At 33.8% G+C, this 27,410-nt stretch overlaps 1 protein-coding gene across 4 annotated transcripts; it reads right to left on the bottom strand.

Annotated features, from left to right (window-relative positions):
- Positions 1 to 821: 821 nt before the first annotated feature.
- On the bottom strand, positions 822 to 27,410 carry LOC135684526 (uncharacterized). Of its 4 annotated transcripts, XM_065200114.2 has the most exons (40): positions 27,301 to 27,410; positions 27,020 to 27,103; positions 26,336 to 26,453; positions 25,526 to 25,758; positions 24,907 to 25,011; positions 23,994 to 24,089; positions 23,091 to 23,168; positions 22,657 to 22,749; positions 21,906 to 22,010; positions 21,607 to 21,669; positions 21,315 to 21,419; positions 20,587 to 20,691; positions 19,461 to 19,529; positions 18,384 to 18,488; positions 17,758 to 17,862; positions 16,748 to 16,831; positions 15,765 to 15,848; positions 14,920 to 14,997; positions 12,150 to 14,319; positions 11,370 to 11,470; positions 11,112 to 11,162; positions 10,226 to 10,297; positions 9,821 to 9,876; positions 9,346 to 9,394; positions 8,985 to 9,092; positions 8,379 to 8,492; positions 7,869 to 8,031; positions 7,458 to 7,558; positions 7,037 to 7,114; positions 6,619 to 6,666; positions 5,966 to 6,351; positions 5,586 to 5,688; positions 4,576 to 4,809; positions 4,321 to 4,356; positions 3,882 to 3,981; positions 3,686 to 3,768; positions 3,305 to 3,378; positions 2,641 to 2,710; positions 2,301 to 2,406; positions 822 to 1,869 (listed from the first exon to the last, which is right to left on the bottom strand). In XM_065200114.2, the coding sequence occupies exons 2-40, from the start codon at positions 27,023 to 27,025 to the stop codon at positions 1,799 to 1,801; spliced, it is 6,006 nt and encodes a 2,001-aa protein (XP_065056186.2). In that variant the 5' UTR covers positions 27,026 to 27,103; positions 27,301 to 27,410; the 3' UTR covers positions 822 to 1,798. The 4 variants fall into 4 exon arrangements, with proteins under 4 accessions (XP_065056186.2, XP_065056189.2, XP_065056187.2 ...); XM_065200117.2 differs by lacking the exon at positions 17,758 to 17,862; XM_065200115.2 differs by lacking the exon at positions 19,461 to 19,529.

The raw sequence follows: 27,410 nt of genomic DNA, 5'->3' as shown, positions 1-27,410 counted from the left end.
AACTTCGTTGTGCAGGCCAATAAAACTGTCAATGCTTTACAAAAGCTCTCGATGTTGATAACCCTGAGCGAAAGGCTGTACCGATTTTCCAGACTATTTACTTGTCATTGATGAAATTTGTTTAGCATTATGTTTAGGCTACAACCGGCTTTAAATTCCCAGCATTCTCAAATGATTGGGAATACTGACAGACCTTTGAAAAACAATTGAATTTTAGCAAAAATAAAATTCAGCAAGTTTGCTTCCTTGATGAGATAGAATCAATGATCAATGTTCTAGTTAAAGATCTAGTCAATGTTAAAGAGAATGGGCTCAAACAGTGATCACTGTAGAACTTACAGTGCTCTGAATAAAAATTGCTCTGAATGATATTCCTACAAACTGTTCCCTTTCTTTCGTGGTAGAAAATTTTCAAACTGAATTTTTCTTGAATCAAACTTTGCTAGATAATGGGGATATAGGAGTGCCACAACCTCCTCCCCAAATTTGCATTCGATGGTCGGCAAAATCATTGGATTGTTTGCAAATTATCAAAAGGTATTTGTGGGAGGGGGGGTTGGGGAAAGAACATAAAGGACATAAAAAGCAATGCTCAAACATTTGGATGCATATTTCATGCTTCTTTAGAGTATATTCTGTTGCTGATCTTGGCGTGAAATAAGCGGTTGGTTATCTTCAAGGAGCATTTGCCCCCTTTCCCTGTTCAATTGCCATTATTCAAATATAAGTATAAGCATATAAAATCTATCAAACTACACAACTGGCTTAAAAAGTGCCCCTTGAACACAGAGTCCTTGCTGAAGACAAAAATTCACCTCTGATTACTTTCTCGTCACCAGTAATTTACGTCAACAATTAATAATGACAATTTACTATCCGATAGGGAAAATATCTTACAACTGCACTCTTTCATTCAATTTCGGCTTATTAATTTTTATAAATATTTCAAAAATGAAATATTTCAATTACTATTTATCTAACATACAAAGCAACAGGTTGCTGCGGAATTGTGAACGAAATTATTAATCTATCAATATGGAAGCGATCACAAAGTAAAATAAATAGATTCGAAATAAATAAAGAAAAAATGTTGTCGATTAAGCCAAAGGGAGATGTACAAAAACCCAACCTTTGAAGTGTTTTTGGGGGTGGGTTGAATTCTGTTCGAGATCAGTTCTAGGCTCGTTGTTAGCTATTGTGCTCAAGATGGGTTTCAAAGTCCCATTTGCCGAACAAAATTTTCCGAAAAAGTTTATTGGTGAGCCACTCCTTATTTGCCGACAAGTTTGGAAATCTGCCAACTAAGCACACCTAGATGGCAAAAAACTCCTCGTTTTTGCAATGAAATTTTTTCAAGGGATTTCACACCCTGGGCCTGGACAGCTAGACGACAACGGAGGCAACAATTGGGACAGTCAAAATAAAAGGAAAATTGAACTCTGAATTGAATTAAAAGGAGAATTGTTATTCACTTGAATCTGAAATGTTATCAGCTACACTAATAATTGCATTCTAATTGTGAGGAAAAGGAAAGGATGTAAAAATAAATCGATTATCTAAAAATATTTCTAAGAGCCTTTTCAGTCAGTAAAAGTGGATGTTTCAAAAATCATCTATCTTGTCTAAAAATCTAATATTATGCATTGTGTCAGTGATGAGTATTAAAAATAGGGTTGTGTAAAAAGCATGATCTATGGAAAAAAGAAACGAACTAAGAAAAATGAAATGTTTCACAAGTTCCATAGACCTTTACTAGAATATTCTTCATTTGTTATCGCAAAAGGCATGGAATGGCTTTTTATGAGAACGATGTCCACCTGTAAACATAACTGGACCAGCCGGAAGGATCTTCCCCCTGATCAGCTTCACCTGAAACAAAATGAGTTTATATTAATTGTTTATTGCCCTTCGTCGGTTAAATTGTTTGGTTTGAAATTTGGGAACTTTAGATAAATGGGAAAACAAAGAGCAAAAAAGAGCAAAGTAGGGCCCCCAAAAGCAGTGAAGGGGCACAAGAAGAAAGGTGCGTGACATCACCTAACTTCACATTTTTGGTACAGATGTTTTTCAAAGCAAATCTTTTCGCCAATGTTATACTTTGTACACCTCTCGATTGCCAGAAACTCATCTTCTCGATCTCTCGATCTCATGAATAATATATACGCCAATAAATGTTTGCAAAATGAAATCAGTTGTACGAGATCAGGAGTCAAAAGGAGACGGGATAAGTACAAATTAAAGAGGAACTAAAAACCATGGTCGTAATGAATTGCGTTTAGGTATTCTTAAAAATCGGGTACCTTTGGCAAATTCGGTAATAAACTGCTTTTCTTCTTGGTTCAGTTTGAGCATCGTAGTTAAGACTGGGACCATACACTCTCTCTCAGTTGCACCACATTTCATGAACTATATAATATGGAGCAAATTGTTAAAAGGAATGAAGATTTTGGAATCCTCCTTAAACATCACCAGGAGCAGAACACTGTCAAGATAGAGAACTTTGGGGACATATAGTGATCACGTTAATGAGGAATGAAATTTTCGAAGAAATTTTCTATCTAAATTATCGGTAAAGGATAAAGGGTAAAAGATTTGAGAATACAACTTAAGAATTAAGGCACCGTGTAAGTGGCAACTCACTTTGATGATGACATTTTTAAGGTACTCGAGATTGCTCAATGCTTCTTCTCGTTCCTGATTTTGTTGCATGCTGTTGGAGAATAAAGCGTGCTAAATGGGTTCCAGAAAGCACTTAAAAAGTAAAAAAATAAAACACGCAGAGGGGCAAACAAAGGGGCTGGACGGAGGAAAGCGAGAAGAGAATAAGCTTATAGCAAATGTATACATCATGTTTTTAGATTGCTAAGATTTAGGGATGGAAGCAGATTAGTTCCCTGGATCGCGATAACTTAGCATTTGATTAACAGAAAAGCATGTTAGTCAAATATCTGCAGCCTAGAAAAAATGGGACTAATGATTCAGCTTTGGTATTGACTGATTAACATCGATTAAAGGCTAACCCCCGGAAAACTGGAGTCCCTTGCTTCCAACTCACTTATCTTATCCTGTTTTCTCTCTGCGATTGGCATTAAGTGATGGTAAAAGAAACAATTCTAATTGATTAGAATGTCTGAAGTCTTTCGTTAGTATGGTATTCATGACACTAAACGGAAAATCGTTATTAACTGGTCACTTTGATGAGTAGTTATGCGGAAATTATTAGTAGTCTGGAATTATAAAGAGCGAGCATATTGCGGGTAACAAATATTGAACTCAGGAAGTTATTTACTATGAAAGTTATTACCGTCTAATTTCTGTCTTTAATACTTTTATTTGCTCTGATAACCGAACATTGCTCCCCTCAGTCTCGGCCAGTAACTATGAAGAAAAGTTCATTAAACGCTTTGAAAGAAAGGAAGTAAAGCCACATTCTAGGAGGTGGGATTCGTAACAAGTAACGGATGGTTTGGCATCTTTCAACTTATTCAATACAAACAATATGCAATCAAACAGGGCGACATTCGAAAAAACAGAAGTCCAACAAATCAAACAGGAAAATGAGAGAAATCGTAACATACATTTTATTTTGATATAGACAAATTTTTGTTACTATGTCTTCAACCTAAGAAAATTTAATCAACAAAAATCTTATATAACTGGTGGAAAAACCAAAAAACAAACATACAACTGAAAGATGCTCAACATTCTTTTCCGCTGTTGCTAGCGTGGAGCGTAGTTTCAGGCCCTCCTCCTTAGCGGCTGTTGGAGCTGCGGAAAAAAACAATAATATTTTTAGGGAAAAAGTCGGCGATCAAATCGAAAGAAGAAAGGCCGAATGAATATTTCTAGCCTTGCAACAGTAAATTATTAAATTTTCTTACACGTTGGCCATAGTATTTGGGTCTGCTGCTCCGTCGGCGATAAAATCCTTTCTAGAATGTTTACGGCCTCCGTTGAAACTGGTGTGGCGGGCAATGATGACTGCAAAAGCAAATAGCAGTTATAATGCAGTCCAAGACGTTGATTATAGGTATCGACATTGAAGCGATCAATTTATTGTGTTTAGAACTTAATAAAATAAAAACATAAAAAATAAGAACAGAGAGAAAGGATTTTAAGAGTTCCAAAATCAAGGACCCTACAAAGAAGTGGTGAGCCTGAAGGAGTGAGCCATGCATTTAACATAAAATATCATGGTTAAGAATAATTATGAAAAGATATCATACTGTCACTTTTGGCCCAATTTAATTAGAAAGACTTTTTGACCTTGCTGCCATGGCAAAATGGTGATTGCAAAAAGAGTGGAGAAAAAAAGCCTACCTTGTCAATGGCTTCTAGTTCACTTGAATCCATTCCCTGTAAACAAAAACATTTTATTTTAAAGAAGAGCGTCAAAACATAGAGATAGTTCAAACGCAAAGCCTTTACCCCAAGTCATCCCGATTTAGGTTAACACTATTCAAACATGGGCACAATTTTTGCCAAGAATCACTTTTTGCCAAAATAAGCTACATTGGCCGTCACCATTCTAGCAAAGCTGTCAAAAACCCACATATAGGCCTATTGTTTACATACCTCGGCCCCAGGCCGCTCCACAAGCCCGTTTGACCCTTCAGCTGTATTTTCAAAGGACAGCTTTAATTTTTCCGGTGTTCCTTTATGCTCTTTCACACTTCCATCTGAGACATGTGTCTTCTTGTCTTTGCTGCTGACTCGTTTTGGACTCTTTTGCATCTTTCGTATTTGATCTTGCAATTCCTTTATTGTCTTCTCGTAATCTTGAGCCATTGCTTCATACTCTTCGTTACCCTGTAAGAATAAAGTTAGATTAAATTTCCTAATTTTCGCATTTCTTTTTTATAGAGTAAACACGATGGTATAATTAAAGCACTTCCAATAAATAAATTGCAGATAAAATTGTAACATATTCTTATGCATTATTTCAAAATTTAATTTGAAATCAGTTACAGGAAAGAAGCGTTAATTTTAAAAAGCTCAGCCCTGCAAACTTCAAATCTTTAAGTTCTGTAGCAGCAAACGTTTGATTTGCTTTAATTGAAGTCAAGATCGATCGATTAATGTCGATAAAAATGTTTGTAGTGACCACTGCCAATCTTTGATCATGTCCTTCGTTGAATCTCTGTTATCTACACATTGCATTGTCTTCGTATCCACAGTAACGTAATCAATAACATATTCGTAGCGTCCAATCATTTTTGTGTATACACTCAGTTTTGCATATAGAGACTTCAGTCAGAAAAACCATCAAGGCTCGGTGTATTCTGCACGTTAAACAAGACCACAAAATCGACAGCACTCTCAACAGAAACAAAATATAGGAAGCAATCAACACGAACAAGCGTTCGTATGAATTACATCATGGGATTCTCTCCTGCTAATCTTACACCATCATACACATAATGAGCATTTAATTTTACATCAAACTTTCTACAGGCGTGCTATTTACATATGAAACTTAATACTACTGCAGTCTACAGATTGAACTGTGAATCATATACGTATTTCTATAAACATAAAACAACACATATCTTTAAAAACCAACTTTGATGACAAACTGGACTCACTTTGAGCTTCGTTTTCAAAGAATCGTTTTCTTGGGATAAGCTTGCAATTTTTTCCTCATTTTCAGCAAGTTGCTTTGTTGATCCTTTTTGAAGTTCGGCAAACCTGGTTACAGAAAAACTAACGTCAGTAAAGAAAACAATTTTCTATTAAGTAACTGTATTTCATTTCAGGTATGAGCAGAAAAATCTGACTTTAATCTGAAAAGATATTTCACAAATTGAAATTGCTTACCGTTAATTTCAAAATCAGAAAAAGATTTCAAAAATCTTATAAAGATAAAGGCAAACAGATTTGACGGCTTTTAAAGGGAATTTTGCAGAAAAAACAAAGTTGCCAAAGCACAGAATCACGATATTTAAATGACTGCAAGTAAGATAACCTGTTTCTCCATTCATGCTCTTTTGAGTTTGTAACTTCAACAAGTTTGTCGTAATTTCTCTGTAGTTTCTCGTGTTCAGCTTCCAACTCCTCATTTTCGGATGTTGTCGACGTTAGTTTTGTGTTCGCTTCTACCAGCCTCTCTTTTAACTGATTTAAAGTATCCTCGAGCCTCGATCTGTCTTGAGCCGAATGGGATTCACCATTATCGGTATTCTTCATTTTCTGTTGCTTCAAAACATTCTGTGCTCGTATTTTGTAGCTTTCGAATTTTTGTTTGCAGTTATTGTACGCTTCTTGCAGTAAGCTTAATTCTGTACTCGCTCTAGAAAATTTCAGTTCAGCAGATTGTACGTCTTTCTGGTGAGCATCCTTCTCTTTCTTCAGCTGTTAGAACAAAAATCGACACATAGTACAATACAAACACAAGTTAGATTTTCAATGTACAGGATCCAGGTTAAAATTCAACTAATGGCTACCATATTGGTATACAGAATTTAGACGTCAAGAGCATTTTCAGGCTAGTATGTGATTCCCATTCAAAGGGTCTAAAGGAGCCTAGGAATCTAAACGATATTTGATGCCAACTTGATATCGATAAATAGGTTTAAACTGTAATTTTCTGCATCGATTATACATGTAAACGAAGATCACCTGCAGCAAAGCCTTTTCTCTCTCTGCTGTCAATTCCGATATTTGAATCTAAAAAAATAATAACATCTGTGCAAGAAAACAATAATAAATGAATACATCAGATGTCAGTTAATTTTTCTTGAGATCGCTGAAAGTATAAAAAACATAGTTGAACAAAACAAATACTTTTCTGAAACACCTATAAAACGAAAATGCTTCAAGAGGACAGTACACAGGTATCAATTACAGGGAAGTAGTACAAAGGCTTTCTTCTAAGAAAACAGTGCAATGGTTTCTTCTACGAAAGGACCGGATTATTAGCGTTTCATCAAAGTTACAAGAAACGTAAGGCCAAACACGGCTGATTTTGGTAACAAACCACCATATGAATTTAGGGAAAATCTAGTTTGTTTATTTCAAAATTAAAAACTGACATTACCATCCCTTCTTCACATTTTCTCGATACATCCTCGATATTTTGCTTCAATCCATTTTCTTTACTTTCTAATTCTTGTTTCTGCAAAAAGCAAAGCATAAAGTAATAGTTTAAAAGAAGAAACACGTTAACACTTAAAGTTTCAATTGAACCAGGAGAAATCGAAATCAATGTATCGATCGGATCTCTTTTTTCGTATTGCAAACAAAGTTTTGGTTCTTATTTTAATCTTCCTAATTTTTGTTTATAAATTTGACATCTGAAAATCTATACCTAACTTTACTGAAAGAACTCAACCATCAACTTGTAACATAATTTCAACAGACAGACACACTAGCTCTTCAACTTGCTTTATCTACCTATATAATCGGTAGATTTTTCGTTAATTTCACTACTCTTTTCAAAACTTCATTATCCAACCAACCTCGATCAATAGTTTTGCTAATTCGTCCTCTCTTTGAAGTAGTTGTGATGTAAGATTCGTTATCTGTTGGCTGACATTGTTGTTTGTGCCTTCTAAAGACGCTTTATAAAATAAATAAAAAACAAGATCAACAACATGAAAATATAATTTAGGATAAACAAATGAAACTCAGTCAGGCATAAAGCATTACACAGGCCACAGGGGCATCGTTTCTTGCTAAAGGTCTTGCCCATTTGGGGCGTCGCCACTAATGTTTCGTACGAAAAGTCAGTATTTAGCATCAAACTGCCAATAATCATCAAGTTGATGCTGTTCTGGCAAAATCACAGTAATCTGACTTAACGCAGAAATTCTACGCCAGAAACCTAAATTATTTACTAAGAGCAAAATCTCAAAAGAAAGTCAACAAACCTATCTGTTTGTTTAGGTCTTCGATATGTATTTGCAGTTCTTTGATCTGCTTGTTTGACATTTCACATTCATTCTCGCGATCGGCCAGTTTGGCTTGCATTGATTCTACTGTTCTCTGGTAGTCTTCCATTTCTAAACTAATCATCTTCATTTGATGAACATTCTAAACAAAAACATAACAATTTTAATGCAAGCATGCTGTCTGCAATTACTTTCTTGTATACAAAATGAATAACACATAAAAATGGACAAAGCCTGCAAGACAAACATCCCTAAAACCTCGCAATTAAAGCAACTTCGGGTTTATAACAGCAACAAGTTCCAAACACATAACCAAACTAAACATTTCGTCTTTTTTATTCAAGATACAGAGGCCTTCCTGGTACCTCTTGTACTCAGATCGTTGCTTGTAGTGAGGTTCGAGCTTGTACGGTTTTGCCCTATGTGACGAGACACAACCATGTTATCTACTTTGCTACAGGGACAGATTTGAATAATAACTCGACTCACTTTCTTCGCGATTTCATACTCTTCGAGAGATTTTGCTAACGCAGATTTTGTTGCTTCGTGGCCTTCTTTTTCTTGCACCAAAAGCTGATCCGTCTTGCTTTTCTCGCCTTTTGCCTATTGAAATAGGATATTATGAGTACAGTTTTTTAACATTTAGGAACAGAGAAATATGTCTACAAGAAATATTAAAAAAGCAAAAAGAATATCTGAATAATTGCTGCAAAAACTTAGTTGAAACTTATTTGCTACGTACATTTGATGTCAAGAGCACTACGAAGGTCTGTTAAACAGAGTCGAAATTTTGCAGTAATAGAATGGCGACTTGCTCATTTACTATCTTGCAAAGCAACTATTAGGCCAACTTAGTTTAAGGTCTTCTAACATGACAACGAAAGAAAATCACGAGCCATTTAGAATTGGGTAGCTGTCATCAATGTAAGTGAGCCACTCTTAGAACAATAAAACTTAAAGGTTGTAAAGCTTACAACATAGAGATTAACCAAAATAATGTATAATACATAACACAGTGTTTGTTAAAGTTACTCATCACCGGCATAGTCAAAAGCCGGTTACATCTGTCAAATCAATATGACAACGAGGCCCTACCTCGTTCAGTTGTGATGCAAGTGCAATAGAAGACTCTTCCTTTTCTTTCAGGATCACTTCGAGGCTGGCCTTCTGATTTTCAAGTGAGGCAATTGAAACTTGCAGTTTCTAAAAAATATACGATGTCCAAACTGAATTTTTTCCAAAATTCTTTTCAAAATTAGATTCAAATTCGTTAAAATCTGAAAATTTGATGAATTCTTAGCATATTCAATCATTCCTCTCACATTTTACACTTTGAAGAGTGTCAGACGAAAAACTTCAGTATGTCGAAAAAATTGCTTTTTTCAAAGCCATTTTTAAATTTGGTTCCACTAAAAAATATTTCGAAGAAGGATCTTTCAAGAACTACTTCTCTTACATCGACTTCAGCTGATAAAGTCTTAATCTGCTCTGCATACTCGAAACATCTGAAAAAAATACAAGATCTAGAATAACCTAGGTCAAAGTAGGTAGAAAACCAAAATGCAAAAAGCTTAGACGAATGTGATGGGAGAGATCAGGACATGATTCGTTCTTCCTCTGTTGAAAGTACACTAAAGCTCCAAACAGATATATTGGCCAGCGCAGTTGTTTGGGTCTCGATACACAATGCTTGTCTCTTAGATCGATGCGTTCTTTTTCAATAATTACCAAGCAATATCATTTCAAGGTAAAACCCTGTGGTAACTTGACTTGCTATTGGGGATGTAACGATTAAGCAGCCACTGTCCAATTGCCAGTCAATGTATTAGCAACTATTAATATATAGCAGTGTTTGTGTAAAGGGTTTTTTCTGAACATCCAACAATACAGTGGCTTTACATTAGAAATCCTAGCAATATAACATAAAATACCTGTTGCTTTCTTTATCTGCATTTTCTGTCATTTCATTCAATTCTTTCATGACTTCCTAAGTGCAGAAATTGAAATATCAGCAACAGATGATAATAATCGATGATAATAACATTCAAAATGAATATAATGAAGTCTGGTATGATATCAAAATTCACTTCAAAGGTTTCCAAAATTCCATAGGCCGTTTTGACTTTAAAAGCTTTTATTGACATCGTCTATTGAAAACTGAATGCTTAAAACCCAAATGCTGGAAAAGCCCAAGAAATGGTAAACATTAACAGTGGAAAGACAGTGCATTGCTTTGACTGGGGGCCTTTCTTTAAATACAGCCTTCCTTTTAACGAATCAAGACATAGCGATACCAAAAGAGTTAATCTAATTGACAATATTCATATAAAACAAACCTCATATTTCTGCTTCAAGCTTGCCAGATCACTGCTTTGATTTTCAAATTCATCTTTGTGACACTGGATATCCTAAAGGCGAATCAAAGTTTGATATACAGCCTGAAGGACAGTATTCTTGCTAAACCTAATAAAACTAGAGAAGCCAATAAATACATCTAGGTGGTAGGATTAGTTCAAATATCTCAGATCTGCTAGAAATGCAGTCATACGGTATAACCTCGTTATCACGTACTCGGTTATAGCGTACTTCCGGTTATAATGTACTGTAACGTACTTGGTCCCGGAAAAAGGTCCGCACTTAACATTAAGAAAGTACCCCGCTTATAACGTACTCGTTTATAACGCACTTTTGGATAAAGCGTATTGTTCCTGCAGTCAACAAAATGTGGATACTCAGAAATGTTTTTCAGACTTCTTCTAACTGGGCCTATAACAATTTAGTTGAAAGTTTTTAATTCTAGTTACATTGTTTACAACTTGGTTATAATCACTTTTTCCTTACCCTGTTTACAACGTATTTCGGATATAACTTACTTAATCCGCCGGTCCCTTAAAGTACGTTATAACCGGACTATACTGTACATGCCGAAGTAAATGTCGTTTTGGCTTTTGGCAAAGTTTTCAATTACAGAATCAAGGGATAACTACGGCAAAAAAACAGTTAACGATAGGGACATTCCTTAAACTCGCCTGAGTGCAGCTTAAAGTCGCCTTAGTATGGGGGTGAATAAAAAAATCAAAGACAAAGAGTTAGTGCCAAGCCGTTCTTGAAACATCGGAAAAATCCTAACTCAGAGATAATGACAAATCGGAAAAGATATTACATATGCTGCGAGGAGATGAACAACAGTATTCTCATAAAGGCGATAATTATCGTTCTTACCTTTTTCAGAGCCAAAATTGTGTCTTCCAACTGCTGCTTTTCATTAGATGTCTAAATCGCAGAAGTGTTTAAATATAAATCTCAAATTTACGGGAAGGCAATGAGTCCATTAAGATAATATTAAATGCCGATAACAGAAAAACAAACACGGGAGAGAAAAATTTCAAGGGATTATGATATTATTTATCTTGTCTTCAACGAATGCCTCTTCACTAAAGGCCTACTAACACGAAGTCCTACTTGAGAATATCAATTTACCTTTTCCTTCACAGAATCGATTTCCTTTTTAGCCTTTATCGCCACTGATTTGAATTTTGACACCTTGTCTGTCATTTGTTTGTTACTGGTTTCCAATGAGACTGAAACAATCAAACAATTATTAAAAACAATTAATTTCAAATTTTAACATATTTATAAAAGAAGAATTTTTTAATATTTACAAACATTTTCAACTAACATTTCAAAAAAGTTCTAAGCAAATTCGAAATTGAGCCAAAAATTCGATTGCAAAATCGAAACTGCCAAGGTATATTTGGGGAGCCCGGGGGGGGGGGGGATCTAGGTTGAACTGATGAAAGTTAGAATAGCGAAACAGAGCAGCTGGCTTTGTAAAAATCTGAATAGGGAGCAAAACAGAACAAGAAACATTTCAAAAACCATCTCTAAGTATGAAAAGAATAGCACATACAGAGGAGATAGAAAGTAAAGAACCTCTTGTGCAAGATTGTTTAATACTGTAGCAAAGGGTCGATAAGACCAAACATTATTGATCTTTCGCCTCTAACACAAAAGCACGTCCAATATAGATTGGAATGGCATAAATGTTTCTACATATTCATATCTTGATTAGAAACAAAGGACGTTGCACACATCCTTGAAAGGGAGACTAGTTATGTGCACCCAAAGTGAAAAATGTCCTTTTTTAAATGTTTATTAAATGACCAGTCCATTTTTTGGTAGCGTGTGAGACAAATTGTAATTGCACAAAATGCTGACATGCAACGTTTTCTATCAATTGCTTTATCCAAGATTACTTACCAATTTTTTCACGCGCCTTTCTTATCTCCTCATCAAGAGCAACCATCTTTTCCTTTTCACTGTTATTAGCCATAGATTCTTTTTCGGACACAATACTCGCACTGGCAAGCTCCTCTTTAGCAATGCTTAAACTTTCATTCTTTTCTTTTATTAGTGCTTCATAGTCTTTAATCTTTCTATCTTGCTCATCAAATGCAGACTTAATAATTTCAAGTTCATTTTTTAACTCTATAACTTTATCGCCCTCTTCTTTTGATACTTTCAATTCATATTCAAATTTCTCTGTTTCATCCCTCAGATATTTCTCCATCTCAATCTCCTTTTCTTCAAGTGAAGAAATTCTTTCTGATAATCTAATAGATAATTCCTCTTTTTCAGACAGCAGTAGCTCGTTATCTTTCACACACTGCTTTAGTCGGGTTTTTTCTGCATCAAATTCTACTTGTTGTGAGCTGCAATGCTCCTCTAAATTTAGCAGTCTGTTTTCTAGGTCAATAATTTTTGTCTGCTTTTCCTGAAGCTCCGTCTTTTGCATCTCAATTTCATTTAAAGTCCCTTCCAATCTTCTTTGAAGATCCTCTATCGTCTTCTTTACTTTCAGAAATTCATTTTCCTTATTTTTATCATTTTCTTTATCTAAATCTTCAAGTACTTGGACTCGATTTTTTAAATCTACGGTATTATTTTCTTTCTCCTTTATATTTTCTTTTAGTTCTTTGATTATTAAATAATTATCATTGTTTTCAATTTCAATTTTACGTTTCTTCTCTTCTAAATGACTGAATTTTCTTCGTTCTTCATCTATCGATCTCGACAGGTTCTCTACGTGCTCTTCAACTCTAATTAATTCGTCAGCCTTCTTTTTCAACTCCTCCCTTTCCAGTTCAGATTCTCTCAACAACATATCACGGTTACCTAATTCTTTTCTTACTTTCTCCAGTATTTTTTCTACCTCTTCATTTTCCCGTGTGAGTTGCTCTACTTTTGCTTCCAAACCCGAACACTTTTGCTCGTATGCTCCACATTTTGCGCTTAGCTGACTAGCATCTTCGGTCTTTTTTGCTTGTTTTATTGTCTCGGCGTTTAAACCCTCAATTGACCCATTCTTCTCAGGCACTTCGTTTTTCTCGGTTAAAGCACCTTCACACCCACTAGCCTCTTTATACTTCTTCAGCTCATCTTTCAACTGGGTTATCAATAAGTTCTTTTCATTTATGATTTCAGAATACTTGCTATTTTCAGTTTCTTCAGACATGCCTCCATTTAAATTCTGCGAAGTCGACATTCGGTCTGTCACGTCTTTTTTCAGCTCTTCTAACTCAACATTCTTTGCCTGAATTTCTTGCTTGAGTTTCTCATTCAGCGCTCCAACTTCGTTGAACTTTTCTTTGATCTTCTTATAACCTTTTTTGTACTTATCGGGCTCATTTGAATTTCGATGATCATCCTTTTCCGCCAGTCCCTTCCATTTGGCTACTTCATCTACTAAATTAGACTCTTTAGCTTTTACCGCATCCAACTCACTCTCGAGATTGCCTATTGCAGCATCCTTTTCCTTGACATTTTCACTTAATTTTTCAATCTCTTCAAGTAATTCTCTCTTTTCTTCTTCAAGTCTTTCAGCATCATGATCGCGTTCTTCTTTCTTTGCTGTTAGACAGTCATAACTACCCTTTAATTCTCTCAACTCTTCCAATATTTCACATTTATCCTTTTCAACACATTTAATAGCTGCCTCTTTTTCATTCAAAGTAAGCCTCAATCTGTCGATTTCTTCCTGGAGAGAATGAACGCCCGAATTACTTTCCTCGAAGCTTTGCTTTTCACAGAGGGTATTTCGCAAATCTTCCAGCTCAGCTCTAAGAAGTTCCATTTCTTGTTTACTCTCTTCATTAATATTAGCAATTTGCTTTTCATTCTCTTCGAATTCTTCTACAGACGAAACTTTTTCTCTAAAGTTTGATTGCAAAATCTTTATTTCCTGCCTTTCAGTTTCCAATTCGTCCACCATCTCCTGTATTTTTGAATTCAATTCGCTTATAATTTGACACTTTTCTGCTATCTCAGCTTTCAAAGTAGACGTTTCACAAACTTCCGCGCAGTCCTGTTCAGTGTTGACCTCTACATCTCTAGTAATTTTCAACTCTCCACCTGACTTTAACAGTGACAGCTGAATGATAAAATTAAATCTTTCTTCATTGAAGTCAAAAGAGTCAAATAAGAAGGAATAACATGCTCGTAATTTAAAATACAGATGGGGGTGATTTTTATAAATCAGAATTTCAAGCTACGTAGTTCACAATATCCTTAGTTCATCCAATCTGAAAACAGAGATCTTGGAATAAAAATATATCTACAACGATAATAAGAATAACAGAACTGAACATATAAAATCTTTATTCCAAAGTTATATGATAGATAACATAGAAACATAGATAGATGTTCAAAAGTTTTGACCTTTCATTAAAGCGTAGGTTAAGGCCAAGAATAGAAAGCCTACTTTTTTTATGTGATATAAGAAGACTCTCTTTATGATAAGATAACAAGCCAAAATATATTGCAAGGAACCCATCCAATAAACACTACAAGAGCCTTTTAAAGCCATGGAAGGTCTATCTAAAGAGCATAGATAAAAATGGAAATGTATAGGGCAGACTTTTGTTGTGCTACTTTTCCCATTGATACTACAAATTTCCATCGAAAAGTAAATGTAAAAAAAAAAAATAAAAGATGACTGCAACAAGACAGCTAAGGTTATAAAAATTCCTACCTCTTCATTCAAAACCTCAAGAGAGTTCTCTTGCTTTTCTAACTGTTCTTCAAGGTTCTTGACTTTCTGCTCGCTTTCCTTAAAGTTGATTGGAAATCATTCATGAAAAGGTAATGAAAAAACAAGACAAATATTATTCTTCATTCTTCATACATCAATTCTTCATATTTTATTATATCACGAAAATTTTGTAACTGGAAACTAGGAAAACCATATTTTTCCATACTGCCGTTCAGCCAACTCTGAATTTCTATATGTGACTTTGTTAACGATGGACAGGTTGGGGCACGCAATATGTCTTCAATTTAGGCAATGTTTGAATCATTCTAAAGACAGGTTTACTGCATCGTGAGTCTTAAAGGCACTTTTGATCACTTTCAGTTGCCAGCAAATATTTCAAACAAATTCAATTTATCTTTTCTTTGACTCAACGTAGGTTACCTAGATTTCATTTGATTCGATTCGAAACTCGACTTGAAATTCCTCTTACAATTAAAGAGCGGAATGAAAAAGATGAGAGAAACGTACAATATAAGAACAAAAGCGATTTTAGACTTAAACAGTGTTTGTCAAAGTCAATCCTCTGCATATCATGTAAAAACAGACACAAAAACATGGTTCATGGACGATCATGGACGTAACGAAGAAGACTTTAAGCGAGGTTAGCTTACTAATATGAACTTTTGTAGGACAGGCTAAACGAAAAGACAGCTGTTAGGTAGACCATAAACTTGTAAAATAAGTTAAAATGTGCTACTTAATAAAATGAATCAAATCTTTTACTGTTAACCTTATCCATTCCTGGTCTGGATTCGCCTATTCAAATTAAAAAAACGAAAACATACCATTTTACTTCGGCATTCATTGTCATATTTGACCTGAAGTTCGTCGTGAGTTTTAAACAGTTCCTCAATTTCACTTTCCTGATGCTAAGGCAATAACAGATTGTTGTTAATGAGGAGACAACAAAAGAAAATGCTGATCAACAAGTTTGACACAAAATTTAACAAGTAACCATATTAAAGTTAGGGGAAAACTTCCATTAACAGACATTTCCAAACACCGAACATCTGACACCTCCGAATAACAAACAAATTAATTTGTCCCTAAATTCCCTATATATTGCAGTAAACACATCCCTTTATCGGACAGCAGTTCTGATCCAACATTTTGTCCGGCATATAAAATCTTTGCTGCTTCATATCAGGGTTATTATAAGGGACCGCAAATCAGCGTGATTTCGTCTTTTGATGAGAATAAGTTTATGTTTTCTTGACAAAAAAATCCTCGAAACCTAAAAAATCACGACTCATAATTTAGATATCTGGGCGAATTCGGTCTCTGATGGAATATCTCTGAGAATGTTCAAAATCGGTTGAATGCGTTAAAAATTGACTGAGATATGGCCACGCGATCACTCTTGCCCCATCAAACCTCTGAAATTTGGCATTGGATAATAACTGTATGAGCCAGGCAAGAATACACAGTGACCCCTAAGCAAACTTGAAATCTTCCATTGGCAATATCTCACCCTATTGCAAATATTTACTGATTTTGCGCTTTTTGCACAAGCGGTACTTTACGCTGATCTTTCAGATATTTGATGACGTCAAAATTTGGTACTATGGAAAAGTTTCTTTTGGTTGCTCTTGATTTATTCATATGAAAAGAATTTTTAGCCAAAGAAATGTAAGATGTATATTGTATGTGATATGCTCAAATCTACGTTTACTCCATAGAAATTTTTTTCAATAACGAATGCAAAATATTTTTGCCTACTTCATTCGGTTTCATGCCAAATGATAGAAGAAGGAAAAAAAGTAAATACCATTTTTTCCTCGTTTAGAGACTGCAGAGTAGAAAGAAGTTCGTCAACTCTTGATTGAAGCTTCAAAGACGACGCTTTATCATCCTGGAGGGTGAAAAAGATAAAAAGTTGTATACGCGTTCTTTCGATGTAAGCTTTTCACACATCAACTCTAAAAGTTGCAAGATGCATCCTTATCTACAGTAGTGTCCAAAATGCCAATGTCTTCAGAGAGATGAGCTTTAAGCCACGTCCAACATGTTGTATACAAGTACCACCTAATCAGCCCCTTGCCATTCACCAAGACACTTAAAGGCAATCGAAAGATACCAAAGTGGCTATGCCAGCAGTCAATCATTATTAGTCAATCGATAAGCGTGTGAGCGGAGTCACCCTCACTGATTGGTCAATTTTTGACTGAAAGAAGGTTTAAGATCCTTTAGTATCTGTCGATCACTTTGAAGCATCATAACCCGAACGGTACTCTCACAAGAAGAAAAATACTTGCTGCTAGCAAACAATGAAGTGCTAGCGAGGAAGTTCATCAACTCGTTTGACGTTTTGCTATTACAATCTACAAAAAGGTGTTTTCTCCCTGAAATTGTTATGATTTTTAGCTTCGAACGGCTTTTAGCTTTGACTTTACATTTCCCATCTCCTTAACAAATGAAAATACAGTAATATCAAAATAAGCTGTTTTTAAAAGTAAAATGAAATTAATATTAAGATCTAGTTTAAAAAATGAGTTAAATTTAAATATTATGATATAAGAGCCAAAGAGTTTAACTTTTTATTCCGAAAATTAAACAAATTTTAATTTAACCAAAATTAGCTACCTTTAAATAATCCAGACGTCCAATTTACGAAATAGAGGGAGAAAATAACTCCAAAATCGTTTTAACTTATATTCCATTGTATTCATTAAATGCGTTTAGAGTATAGTATTATTCAATTTATTAAATTTTATGTCCAGCTGACTATTAATTCTAAGATATTATGTAGATGAATTTAAATTTTAACAGAATAATTACCTCATTTTCTAATTCTCTTTTCGTCAGATCTTTTTCTGTATCAATCAGCCGTTCCTTAATGATTTCAAACTCTTTGATCATGTCAACTTTTTGTTTCGTCAAATCCTTTTGGAAAATCATTTTGAATTTACAGAAAATAGTTTATTTATGAAAATGTTACAGAAAATTATCAATTAATTTGCTTGTTTATATATTCGCCAATTGAAGGACCACAGAAATTCAACATTTGTAATAACAAATTTAAGTTGCACATTAGATGATATAAATAATTTTAAAGTTTATGATATTAGAAGAAATATTATTTTTCATTTAAATATTCAATCATTAAAATATTTATTTTAAAACGATTTATTTTTATCAAAGTATCACAAAATGCAACAGGGAACAGGGAAAATTAACATACTCAAATAATCAAAGTACAACAGGGAAAATTAACTCACTCAAAATAATGTACGTACGTGTCTGATGTACGTGTCTAAAATACCTTTGGTAATCAATTTGGTTCTAAATAAATACTTTGGGAACAAATGAACAAAAAAATTCGACAATGACGAAGTAACTACCTGGAGTTTTATTCACCTCTTCCAGTCAATTAGAAAGGACTCGACCTAGCACTTGCATCTTACCTTGACCACGTTTTCTAAACTGCCAATTTCTCCTTCTTCAATCTCAAGTTTCATTTTCAAAGAATTTATTTCTTTTCTCAATTCTTCGTTCTCTACTTGCAAATTCTGGTAAAAAATTATTCAAAAATGTGACAAAAATGAAGGTAAACAGCAAGTTCAAATTAGAAAATTTGTCAAGCATTGGTCTAAAAGTCTGACTCGCGTAAACTGATCTTAATGAGAGAAAAAAAGTTGTTAGAGTGTAGATAAACCACATTGATAAATACAACATGTAAAGCGCACTAACAATCACTAACAATACAAAACAGCAAACCTTACTACACCAAAATGCAACAAACATTGAAACAGAATTCATTTCAAATAACGACAAATGAATTGTATTGTCTTGTACTGTATTCTATTGTATTGAGGTGAAATATATTCACTTCAAAAGAACAAAATTGCATTGCTTGTAATATATAACGTACACTTGTGCATAGCTGCACCAGGTACAAATGTGTCGTGTCGTGCTGTATGGTGTGTTTTATATCAGTAAGATGGATGACACAGATCGATATGATCCCCAGGTGAGTTGAATTTCAATCTATAGAAATGCTCTTCAAACTGAGGTGAACGAGTCTTTGTGCGTCATGCCCATGCAAGCGTTGTAATTCACATTTAGTTCAACAGTGTATTCACTACATGAAAGAATATCGGTTGCAAAATAATGTGGCGATTTGTGTTTCGTCGCATTCATATGCAATGTGTGTAAATGTTGTTGAATGTATACATTGTGGTAAGGATTTCCACTGAAGTGCTATGTATGTCATACTGTTTTAAAAGCTCTGTGTGTATGTGATGTTGTATAAAATTGAGATTCTTGGTAGTGTAAGAGAGTGATGATGACCAATATGGCGTTGCATTGCGAAATGGAATAATAAACAGCATCAAGATGCATTTAAATTGCATTTTACTGTTTGCAAGGGGACCCTATCATTTCGATGTGTTCACAGATCTAGTTAAAAAAGCCCTGTGTTGAATGTAAAGAAAAAGAGGCTAAGTTGTTATGGCTACGAAGAACAGTGCCCAATCACGGACCTGGTCTCCATTCATTTCTTCCAATGACGGCCGCCTACCAGAATTCATTTTCATCTTCTCTTTCAGTTTCTAAAAATCAACCCATTTTTATATTTTTAAAGCATATGCATCATAAAATCATTAGTAGAATTTAAGGTTGATATTAATTTTAATTCATTATTCATTCAATATGTCATCATTTATGAATCATTTAGCTTGTCTCGCACACATTACAATCGTCACATATTACAATTATATAATTTTAAAGTAAAATAAAGTAATTGATTGAAGCATAAAAATATCTGCGAGGAATGCAAGACTACAACTTAGGTTTGCAAGTGTTTGGCAATGTACCAAGATTAGCTAAAATTTGAATGTAGTGAGTTAGGGGATTGTAATATAGATATTGGTAAGTGATTAATGATTAGCGTAAAGTGATATTGATGAGAGATTGATGATGAGTGATTGACGATGAATGATTGACGATGAGTGATTGCCGATGAGTGATCGACGATGAGTGATTGACGATGAGTGATTGATGATTAGGTATTGAAAAAGCCAAAAAAAAATGGCGGAGATCGATTAGTGTTCGGGAGGAGATGAACACTAAGGCCACCCATCAATTATCAATATTAAGCACCAAAATTGATCTAAACGATAAATTCTTGATTCAATAAAGAGCAAGCTAACAAGAAGAAATGTGTATAGGCATTTCAAATAAAGCTAGGGGATGCGAAAGCTATACAGAACTAGAAACGACAAAAAAATAAGACAATTTGGAATAATCAGGTACATTTCAATTATCCGAGAAAGTTAAATTTGGCTGAAATGATTTAAAGGGCATCTTCATTGACCAAGTCCAAAAAAGTATAATTTGGCAAACATTCAATATTATTGACAAAAAGACATAATTTAGTGCATGAAAACATTTTGTAGAGAATAATTCTATCTTTTAATGGACAGTAAAAATGAAAAATAAGGAACTGATTTTTCTGACAAAAATATACGTAGCGATTGGCTTCATAAAATGTTAACGTCAGTAAATTCTTGTATATCATTAGCTGGAAAGAAAGTCAAACGGCAGCCCTAAAATAACCTAGATCCACTAGTAGATGTAATATTCCTTTTTGAATAAAAAAGCACTCACTTTATTCGACTGCATTATTGTTTTCTTTTCACGCTGCAAGTTCTTCACCATCAACTGAAGCTCACTTTTCTCAGTCAGAAAGGAATTCAATTGGGCTTTTAGCTCCTATTATGGGTAGAAATACGCATAAATTTGCATTAATTACCCCATGTCATTCATTTTAACGAGATCAACTTCTTTATCAATGAGGATTTAGTTCTTGTAGTGCAATAGGTCAGAAAACTTGGAAACATGATACGAAAACAATATATTAATATAAGGCCTTCAAAATGATAAAGATGTAGGTACTTCTTTATGTCCCCTATTGGTGTGGGAATAGAACCTGGTTCTTATCTCATACTTTTTGAAATCAATATTCTACGGCCGTAGAATGCATTTTCTAGTCTCCTTCTTCATCTATCACTACGAAATGCATAAACGTTCTGAAAGAGATCGAAAAACTTATAACTGAAAGAGGGAAGTCTGAAACTAAGACCATGTTAACAAAGTAAATGAATGCCTCATTATTCTTCTATAGACATTCTAGAAGATCTCAAATTAGCAGCAAAAGATAATCAATCATCTATACTGGCTCATAAAAAAACCTTGATCTGAAATGTATACAGCCAGATTTAAGTCTATTTAGATATTAAGATATATCTGGATCTAACATGTAACCAATAATCATCAATGGTCATACCAATGAAGCCTAGTTATGAATAAGAGAATTTACAATTCGTGGCTCCTACCTCTTCATGAGTGGCAGCCTTCTCCAGCTTCCCTTTGGCCGTTCTTACTGATCGTGCCATCTTGTCTTTCTCTTCCTTCAGCTTTTTTATTTCCTCATCAAGTTGCTAAAATGGAATAGGTCAAATATCAAGATAAGGAAAGAGATCAATAAGGGTTTATTTCAACGCACAAATACTTGACATTTTACAATATAACTGTGAAAACCTTAAGGTTAGATATGATGATTTAAACAGAACTATTCATGTTACTGGATACAAACTTATATTGGATGATGCAGTAGGCAAGAGTTACCTTTGAATATGTGTTGCTTTCGTTTCTTTCTGTACTGAGCATATTCACATATTGATGAAGTTCCTTTAAAAGGAAAGTACTACGTCATACCACGAAAACAAAAAAACAATACAATACAAAACAATGCAATGAAATGCGATACAATTTAATACAAAACTTAAATAAATAACTGGATATAATATGACAAAATGAGATACAATAAACAATATAAGAGATAATCAATAATAATAAGCTATATGGTAAAATGAAATGCAATAAATATAGTAATTTGTTCCTCAAAATCACTTCTTAAAACTTACCTCATTTTTGGCACCAAGTTCATCACATTTCTTTCTTAAAAAATTAAGTGACTCATTCTGTGCCTTCATTTCCACACTGTCTGCCTCCAATTTTGTCCTAAGTTCCTGAGTAAAACAATAATTGCCAAAATTAAATCATGACATCACATCTGAGATAATAGGAATGTTGACCAAAACCTACAAAATGTGAAGAACATCATAAATCAAGTACAACGGTACAAAATAAAACAAACTAGTTATATTATGGCACAGGTAAGTCAAGCAAACATGGAGAGAGTACATTGAGATAAAGAAGATAACTGAGATTTTAAAACTCTTCAAATTAACACTACATTTCATGTTCTATTCTGTTGGCACTCTGATTTTATCTCAAAAATGGTGTTAGATGAAGAGTTTGAAAATTCTTATTTTGGTTGGTAAAATCTGTATAGGTCTCCATTAGATGTTTGTCTTGTTTACTTTGAAATTTTGAAAAATATTTTCTAGACTTCAGGTGGAGATTTTGTAGCAGTAACATCTGAGTTTGCATGGTTTAAGTATGGTATATTTTACCACAGTACACAGCATTTCGTTAGCTGAAGCTTTAAACACTAAAGAGAATCCTTAGGCATGTTTTTTCTTGAATAGGATGATTAATACAGCCACCCAATATATAACTGCTATAGTTGGGATTCATGTAAAACATCCACATGCCTGTTGATCATTTATAGCTATCCAGGACTTTTCAGATGTATACTTCACTAACAATTACCTGATTTTCGGCAATGGTTTCCCCAGCGGCACATTCCTGCTTTGCAAATGAGTCAAGCTGCTCTTGCAGCTCATCAATCTTTGTCTGCAAGGCCTTTGGTGGAAGATGGAAATGCTTTAATACTTTTCAAATAAAATTTGTTGCATGTAATTTCTAATATTTCAATATTTGTTTCCAAAAATTTTGAGTGCACTACACGAACAAAATTTATCCATGTATTCATACAGATAAAGGGTCTCGTGAACAGAAACTAAAAATTGACTTTGTTTTGAAAACAATCATTTCCATAAAGCCCTTGGTATTGTCTGTGCATAAATTCAAGCTTTTTACAAAATGACATATTGCATACATCGGCCTGATTCACTGATATTGGCTCACAAACAATAATTAATTCTTCAAGCAACATTTAATTGTCACATTGAAACAATTCTTACCTTATTCATTTCGTTCAGTTCTGAATTGCTGTGGCTGGTCTCAGCTGATGTTCCACTAAAAGTACCTTTTTGCAGCTCCTTTAGGATGAAATAAACTGACTTAATTACAAAAGTTACTCTGAGCTCATCAATAGAATCTAAATTTCATAATAAATGAAAACGATATCATTTCCTTCTCATAGCAAAAATAATGATTAAAAAATAGTTAGAAAAATGATAACAGAGGTTAGAAGCTACAACTTTAATGCTGCCAAATGAGTCATTTCACCATGACCTGTTAAATACATATATATATGTATCTCGAATTTTTGTGCATTCAAAAACTTGAATGTACCAACTATGCTCTACAAATACTTCTAGAACTCAGATACAGAGAAGATTGCTTTCAATTATCCAGCAAAGCAGCATCTTCACATTATAAATCTTTGTAAAACATGCAAACAGCAATTGTGCTATTGTTTGCCTCTCTTATAAGATCTGACAACCCATCTTCCCTTTCCAAAACTATTTGATTCTTTTTTTCTTCTTCTTACTCAATACCAAACATTTGAGAGAATTTGAACAATGACAAGACGTTTTACTACATTGTTGGGCAATGCAAAGCTTGTTGCCTGTGTTAAGTCTGCTTTCTATCAGCTGTGTCAAGGTTGAGAGGAGTTATGAGCCCAAGCAAACATTCAATTTAGAGGTTTTCTTTTGACTGTCAGTGACAAGAATTACACCATTTACTGATCCAAAAGCTCAAAATTAATCAAAGTTATAAATTGCTGCTGCTAGATTCACAGGGGTTTCCTATTACCCAGTTAAAATATCTTTGAAAAAACCCAATCCGGTTTTTCGAAAAAATGTAAAAACATATTTATTGAAAGAAGCAGCATCAAGACACCATCAATCCCAATTTACCATTATAGCTTCCTTCAGTTTTTGGGTTTCTTCCTCCCATCTTTCATGTTCCTTATCATGATCTGCAGCTGCCAATTCTAAGGCATCTTTCAGTTGCTATGAAATAAGTATATTATTATTTGAAATACTAGAAACTGTATTCAAAATAGATAATCAATAGATTTTCAACAATGGGCACTGTTACAGCTCCTTAACAATGTGCAGGTGTAGCAATTTTTGTGCTTATACACAAATAACACAAATACACAAATTAGCATTGAATACACAAATAAAAACAATGATTTTTGTTAAGGCAATCTGATAAAACAACAGAAAATAGTAAATAAAAGAAAGTAAAACTGTCTCAATAATCTTTGAAAATTTGAAATTTGCCTATGAACTAAAGGTTTACAGTTACCCATGCTGAAACTATTTCCAAACATCAAAACACAGAATGGCACAGTCTGACAAATGTTGAAACAACTCACCTCAAATTACAAATACCCATATATGGCTTATATTTTTCATGCAAAAACTTTATTTTTTTCTAATATTTATGCCTTCATATGAGGTCATCGGTATAATTGATTCTATTAAATTCATTCCTAATCCCTTAAAAGCCAGTTCTACTTGCAGAACTTTTGGTAAAGAATGTATATGTGGCTCTACAAATTCAAATGATTGCCCTGCAGAAATGCTGTGTTATAAATGACCATACCCTGAAAAGAAGCTTCCCATCAAATGCACTAGTGAGGATATAGGGCACTTGACTAACATGATTCAATAATTTTTGATTCAATTAAAGCAAATGTACAAACATCCCTTTCATTTTTGTGCTTGTTTAGTAATAATGAACTTTAGTCAATGTATGCAAAAAAGGTTAAAACAGAGCTTAAACTGAGCTTAAAACTTAATTTACTTCTGTATTTCTTACCTGAGCTTCCATTTTAGCTTGCTTGTACTCAGACTGCACCATTACCAATGTTTGATCTACTGTCTCTTTCTCTCCATCTAACCGAGCAATTTCAATACTCATTTCCTGTAAAAACACATTTTTTTAGATTGAGTTAGTTTAAAAGTAACTAAAACTTGTACCAGGTTAAACAAACAAGAAAAATATAACTTCAGGTTTGTTTTGCTAAATTTTGTGGTCCTTAACTTAATGTGTTCACACAATTTACTGATTCAGTTACGAAAAAAATCAGGAAATAAAGTCATTGAGACAACTATGAATATTATGAATTATAGTAGATGCATGAGTCATATTTCAGTGTTGATGTGATGTTGTCCTTGGTAAAGCAGTACTTGATGTCATGAAGAAACAGCAAGATTATGGTAACTGGATGAAGCTTGGAATAAATCTCATTTGATGCCATAACCTGAGCTTCAAACACTTAGAGATCACGAGACAACACTTAATAAACACACATTTCATAAAACTCCCAGTAACAACCCAAAATTTAATTTCATTATGGGTCATTCTTTGTTAATATATATGTATATGTTATTATTGATATATTTCATATTTAACAGGCATGTTTCTATCAATATACCTCTCTCATCAATTTGTTTTCTTCTTCCAACTCAATACATCTGTTTCTAAGTTTGTCATTTTCTTGCAACATTTGTTGGCCAAGTTGGGCTGCTATTTGCAATTCCCTTTCTTTCTTTTCCAGCTCTTCCTTCTTCTCAAATTCAGCTGACACCCCCCTGGAAAGCCAAGCTTTTTGCTCTTGTTCTAACTTTTCCATCTGTTCTTTTTGGTGCTTCACTGTTATAGTCAAGTCTTATGAAAAAATAATAGTTTCAATTATAACAATTCTGATTGTGGAATAATTCTACAGTAGACTCAGTCACATCAATATTTGCTTGAAAATTTGCAGCATTTACACATATGTGACTGTAACCGGAACTAAATTGAATAGTTTTGGCCCAGCATTTATGGTAAACTGATTTACAGGCAATCACCAGTCATTTATAATTTTTCCTTACTTATAAACTGAAATTTGCAGCAGAAAAATTGCTATGTCATTTTACATTTGAGTGGTTTAGAATTTAACAAGACCTGATTAAATCATTTCATTCTTCAATTTTAATAGATTTTGAACAATTTTTTTGCATTTCACAAAGCAAACAAAAGAGAATCGTACCAGGCCTGTTAAACAAAAATATGCTTTATACCCTCAAATGCAAAAAGGTTGCTTTAAAATGATTTTGATAGAAGATTTCATATTATTCAACACACAAAGTAAATGATCACTTCTATGCCCAAAAAATAAATGATAACAGAAAAAGATAACATTTGCTTTTAATGCAATTATTTAATGTTTTAAAAAAAAGTTTATGGAGTTTGAGTCAAATACCTTCATTTTTCCTTTTGAGATCTTTCATCTGGTTTGCTTGTTTTTTGACATATTTTATCAATTCTTCCTTGGGCAGGGTATCTAACTTTCCAGCCATTTTTGTTGGTGTGACAGATTCCTTTCAAAAAATAATTTTAACTTTTTTAATTGAAATGATAAAATTATGTAGCCAAGCTTGATCTATAGATTCAACCTAACACATAGGTTTATGATGTATAACCAGCAATAAAACAAGACTTTGAAAAATTGTTTGACAAAAGAAGTTTCAAAGTAAGGCTGGCAAACTTACATACATTTTATTAAATTTAATACAGATCATAATACAAACAATAAACTTTAATTTTTTCAGCTATTCTATTTATAATGACAGCATGAGCCGATTAAATGAATGCAGGTTTGGAGTAATCTGTAGGATAACCCTAGTAAATAAATACTAAAAAATCTTCGCAAAATTATCATTATATTTTACATTATATTATATTTTATCTTAGCTAGTCCAATCATTCTTATTCATGAACCAAGTCACTGACAGTTTCGAAAATTCTAAGCAGAGAAATAAATATCTTATGCATCAACGACAACTCGTAATCATATTATGACGCTCTCACATCGATCATTAATCTTCATGGTTCAAAGGAATGTCAGTAACAACTTGTGACATCAAAAACGAAAAAAACAACATACAGCCATTATGTCCCTCCGAATGAAACTTTTGATGTTCAGCAACCGTTTGACAACTTTTTATGTAAATATCTCTTACTGATTGGCCTATACAAGAGAAAAAACAGTTAATTACGATCTTGACTATAAACATGCTAGGCCATCATTATTCCCTTCTCAGTGGTCTCAAATTAAGGACACGGGCACATAAAAATGAAATGAAAAAGCTTATAATGAAACATATCATATCATTATACACTTAGTAAAAACATCTTTTAAAAAATCTCAATAAAGCTTTCACTCACCAAAACGTGTAGATTTGTGATAACTTCCGCCATGTTTGATGTACCTGTGCCACATCAAAATATTCGAAATTTTGGAATAAAGAAGCCTGGGCTCCGGAATTGACGTCATA

The sequence above is a fragment of the Rhopilema esculentum genome, chromosome 21 (assembly GCF_057945365.1).
Source record: "Rhopilema esculentum isolate cy_ngs chromosome 21, ASM5794536v1, whole genome shotgun sequence".
Taxonomy (NCBI): domain Eukaryota; kingdom Metazoa; phylum Cnidaria; class Scyphozoa; order Rhizostomeae; family Rhizostomatidae; genus Rhopilema; species Rhopilema esculentum.
This window is presented reverse-complemented; position numbering and strand designations above follow the sequence as displayed.